The sequence below is a fragment of the Mastomys coucha genome, unplaced genomic scaffold (assembly GCF_008632895.1).
Source record: "Mastomys coucha isolate ucsf_1 unplaced genomic scaffold, UCSF_Mcou_1 pScaffold5, whole genome shotgun sequence".
Taxonomy (NCBI): domain Eukaryota; kingdom Metazoa; phylum Chordata; class Mammalia; order Rodentia; family Muridae; genus Mastomys; species Mastomys coucha.
The window spans coordinates 83,206,303-83,211,302 of record NW_022196911.1 but is presented as its reverse complement, the minus strand read 5'-3'; the positions used below and the strand labels follow the sequence as shown (position 1 = coordinate 83,211,302).

Sequence of the window (5,000 nt, the reverse complement as noted above, 5' to 3'; positions counted from 1 at the left end):
AGACAAGGTCTAACTATGTAGCTTTGGCTGTCCTGAAAGTCATGTCAGCAGCAGTCTGGTCTCAAACACACACAGCAATCTACATACCTCTGTATTCCAGTGCTGGGATTAAAGCTGTGCTCCACTATGCCCAGCTACTTGCTTTTATATTGCTGTGACAAAACACCTTGACCAAAGCAATTTATAAATATAAGATATGTAAATAGAAAAAATAAAAGAAAGCATTTAACTGGGCTTAAAAGTTTTAGAGGGCTTAAAGATGTGTGCCACTATATAATACCGGTTTACTTCTTCTTAAGTGCTAGGATAAAAGGTATATAAAGTGAAATTTTAAAATTTGAATTTTAAAAGTTTCAAAGGGAGGTACCAGAGAGATAGCCCAATGGCTAATGTGTTTGCTTTGGTGGCATAAAGACCTGAGTTCAGAGCCTCACACCTCCATATGAGTGTGGCAATGCACTCCTGTTCCCCCAGTACTGCTGATGGTCAAGATGGGGAAAGGATTCCCACAGGGGCATCCATGGGTTTTGCCAGCCAGCCAGTCTAACCAAAACAGAAATTCTACAGTCAATGAGCGACTCTGTTTCAAAAAATGAGGTAGATACTTGAAGAAGTTGTCATGTACCTTTAATCCCAGGACTCAGGAGGTAGGGGCAGGGGCAGGTAGATCTCTGAATGTGAGGGCAGCCTGGGCTACAGAGCTAGTTCTAGGACAGTCTGGACTACACAAGAAAATCCTGTCTTGAACCACCCCCAACCCGCCAAACCCCAAATCAACCAAGAATTATTTGTTTCTTCATATTTTTCTGGTCATTTATATCATGTATTCTGGTAACATATTTTTGAAGATAAATACATATTTTTATTTTTAAATTTTCTTTTTTAAAAAATTTATTTATTTATTATATATAAGTACACTGTAGCTGTCTCCAGACACACCAGAAGAGGGCATCAGATCTCATTACAAATGATTGTGAGCCACCATATGGTTGCTGAAAATTGAACTCAGGACCTCTGGGAGAGCAGTCAATGCTCTTAAGTGTTGAGCCATCTCCCAGCCCCTTCTCTTCTCTTTTCATCAGGAAAACGTATAATTTTTAGAGAGTTAGTTAATTTTGTGTGTATGTATGTTTTGCCTGTGTACATGTCTGTGTACACATGTGGGTCTGGTGCCAGAAAAGGCCATAAGAGAATATTAGGTCTTCTGGATGGCTGTAAGACACCATATGAGTTCTGGAAACTGAATTTGGGTCCTACAACCACTGAGATTTCTTTCCAGCCTCTAATATATTTTCTTTTAACTTATTATATTCAGAATATTAAACTCATAGAACTGTTTATATACAGCTTTTATGCCCTAACTTTCTTACATTTTGTTTTTATAGGTTATTTTAACTAATCAGATGACAACAAAGATTGATAAGAATCAAGCTTTGCTTGTTCCTGCATTAGGTGGGTAAATGAGTGAGTTAATCCTTTTTCTTTTCCCTCTTTTTGTTTGTTTTGATTTATTTATTTATTTATTTTTCTTCGAGACATGGTTTCTCTGTATAGCCCTGGCTGTCCTGGAATTCACTCTGTAGACCAGGCTGGCCTCGAACTCAGAAATCCGCCTGCCTCTGCCTCCCAAGTGCTGGGATTAAAAGCATGAGCCACCACTGCCCAGCCCTCTTTTTGTTTTTTTAAGATGCTTTCTTTGTGTTGTCCTTGAACTCAGAACTGCCTCTGCCTCCCAAGTGTTAAAATTCCTAGGAGGCAGGCCTGGAATTCAATATATAGACCACCATGCCTGGCTCTGAGATAAAAGATTTTTAACATTATTTCCCTACATTTTCATCTGACATTTGATGGATAGTATAAGCTTTTGAAAAGAAAGACTCTTATTCACTGACCACATTTATTAAATAGCTGGGATCTGATACCTATATGTCAGAAATATGAGAGTAAATATTCAAAGTAGGATTCTAAACATTAAAACCCCAGTCTTAGACAGGAAGGAGAATAAGCCTGTTTAAAGACAAATCATACTATGCAAACAGGTATGACTGTATTTCTAGCATTGTGATTTTATTAGAACACAGTACTTCAAGATCTCTCTCCACTGGAATCCAGTCATATCCTGTGTGGCAAAGATGGTGACCTAGACTCAGCCTAGCTACTGAGAAGGCTGAAGGAGGAGGGTCTCTTTAGCCCTGCAGTCCTGGATTGCATAATGAAACCTGCGTGGCAGCACATCTTTACTCCCAGCACTCCAGAGACAGAAGCATGCAGAGTTCTCTTAACTGAAGGCCAGCCTGGTCTACATACTGAATTCGAGGCCTGCCAGGACTGTAGTGAGACCCTGTTTCTGGGTGTCAGAAAACTCTTATTACTCTTAGGCTCTTACTCATATACAACAGGTTTTGAAACAAAGAATATTCTTATTTTCAGTTTGGTAAAGTAAGATTGTAGTTAACCAGACATTCTAAGCAACTTAGAAAATTCTAAAGGTACTTTATAGTAAATTTTTTTTTCTTTTAGGAGAAAGCTGGGGACATGCTGCTACAATAAGGTTAATTTTTCACTGGGAACAAAAACAAAGGTCAGTATAGAAATAAGTTCATAATTTCAGAATATTAATCTAATTATACTGAACACTTGGTTTGTTAACATCAGTCCCCAGCTTGAGGTTTGCAGTGACCCATAAACCACTTCTATTGTTGCCTTGTTTGACATCAGTTAGAGCAAACATAGAAACACGTTGCTAATGCTGCACATTCAGCCACACAGGGAATTCTTTGTGTATTTAAATGATGGTGTGAATGCACCTGGAACATGTAGGTGGCTAAGGAGTTGCTGCCTCTGATAGTCTTTGAAATCACATCTAAACCTTGAAGGACGAGGAGGAGGAGGTACCCTGTGTTCCCAGAGGAGACTGAAAGAAGAATAAATCAGGACAAAAGGAAAACTTTGAGGTTAGTGTTAGGACTAATATATGTGGAAAATAGGAGAGTTTTTCTTACTTGCCTAATATAGTTCTTGCATGAAATTGTGTCTGCCATTTTTCCCTTTTATTACCCATGTATTTACCTGCCTTTCACAAGTATTGTTCTTTAAAATAAAATCATAGCAGCACGAAGCCTTTATGTTTGTTTCTAAAGCCACTGAGCTAGTGAATGAACCAGCTTTCCTTTTCTTTAAAATAGGCCATTGAAAGCTATGAAGTCTTTTATTCTGAACTTCAAAAGATGTCAGATTTATGCCAGCCTTTCTGCTTTGTGATTAATTGACATAACCTAGAGAACTTGGTATGGAAATGCTCTAATAAAGGGGGAAACTGAGGCAGTATGTAGGGCGATATTGAGCTCAGTCAGTGATACTGCTTTGGGTTTTTTTTTCTTGTTTTTTTTAAACTGCATTACATGCCACCTTCTAATAACCTTTCAAATCCATACCGTAGCTAGCTAGGTATTTTCAGCCTGAGTTTGAGGCTAACCAGGGCTGCAAAGTTCCAGGACAGCCTAGGAAAGAGTGAAATTGCATAAAAAGAAAAGAAAGCCATTTCATGAAACTACTCATTTACAAAACTTTTGTAAGAGGGTTTGATACATGGTCTCTCTGTGTAGTCCTGGAGGGCTTGGAACGCACAGAAATCTTCCCGCCTCTGTCTCCTGAGTGCTGAGATTAAAGGCATGCACCACCACTTCCAGCTGTTTTTAATTTTTTAAATGAATTTATTTTATGTGAGTATTTTGCCTGACTTTTTGCATGTAAGTCTTTGCAACACGTGCATGTCTGGTGCCTACAGAGGTCAGAAGAGGTCAGATCCCCTGGGACTGGAGTTCCAGATGGCTGTGAGCCGCCATGTGAGTGCTGGCAACTGAACCCAAGTGTTCTGCAAGAACAACTGCTCAGCCGCCTTTCAAGTCTCCGCACTTACTGGGCCTTTTGGAAACAGCACCTGTAAAGGAGATGCGAACCGCACGAATCAGTTTTAAAAGATTATGCGCAAGTGTAGTCAGCATGAGCTTCAAGTCATTGAAACCTAACTTGGCCAGACATGATTTTTTCCCCTTTTTTCCTCTAATTGTTTTGTAGAACATAGTTATAATACTATACACAAATGTGGATGTATAGCTTTTATTCTTTTTTCCCTAGTAAAGAACTTTTCCTCCAAATTGTTTCTTTCAAGTCTGTGGATATATGACAGTGCATACTTTATGATAATCAGAATGAATTGACCTCGTTTAGTAACTTAAGAATTAAGATAATTTTGTTCTTTATTATTTGAAACCAAATATCTTTGTCTTTGAAGTTTGGTGAAATCTTTGCATTTGGGGATTATGGGATTTTTTCGGTTTGGGTTTTAGGTGCTGGGAATTGTACCAAGGACAATTTTTGGCATGCTAAGTATATGCTTTCCCACTGATTTATAGGCCCATCAATAAAGTTACATAAAATCTTCAATGCTTTCTATTTGTTTGTTTGTTTTTGAAACAGGCTGTCAAGTAGCCAAGCCTGGCCTGAAACTTACTAGATAGTATAGGATGACCTTGATTCTCGAAACTTTTGCCTGCACCTTGTAGGCTGAGGTGATGGGTGAGCACCACTGACCCTAGCCCAGGGCATGCCAGGCCAGCACTCTGCCACTGAGCTATATACTCTCACATGCTCCTTAGAAATTTTTTCTTAAAAATATGAAGACGTCATAAATTTATAATTATGGAATGAACACTTTTATTTTGAACAGAAAAACTGAAAACCTTAACAAATCAGTTTTGTGAATTGAACTTAGACATTATCGTGACCTAACCTCCATCTTTCACTAGTAATATCTGATTTTATGCTTTGCTTTTAAGAGAGGATCTTACTATATAGCTCTGACTAGTCTGGGCCTTACTATGTAGACCAGGCTGCCTACACCTCCCCAGCACTGGGATTAAGGGTGTGCAGTACCACATGTGTGCAGTAACGTCTAATTTTTAACCTCTGACAAATGAAATTCCAACAATTCTTTTTTT

General features: G+C 38.7%; 1 protein-coding gene across 4 annotated transcripts in view; it reads left to right on the top strand.

The window, feature by feature from the left end:
* Rad51c (RAD51 paralog C) overlaps positions 1-5,000 on the top strand; it is a 39,914-nt gene that overhangs the window by 10,897 nt on the left and 24,017 nt on the right. For 2 of the 4 annotated variants that reach the window (XR_004113243.1, XM_031351977.1), the window contains exons 6-7: positions 1,386-1,452; positions 2,521-2,581. Coding sequence is in view for 3 of the 4 variants with exons in the window: in XM_031351977.1 (XP_031207837.1) it covers positions 1,386-1,452; positions 2,521-2,581 (128 nt within the window). In the remaining variant the exon portion in view is untranslated. Of the gene's footprint in view, positions 1-1,385; positions 1,453-2,520; positions 2,582-2,876; positions 2,955-3,787; positions 4,440-5,000 lie in introns of those variants that run through there. The other 2 variants (XM_031351978.1, XM_031351979.1) reach the window with 2 other exon arrangements.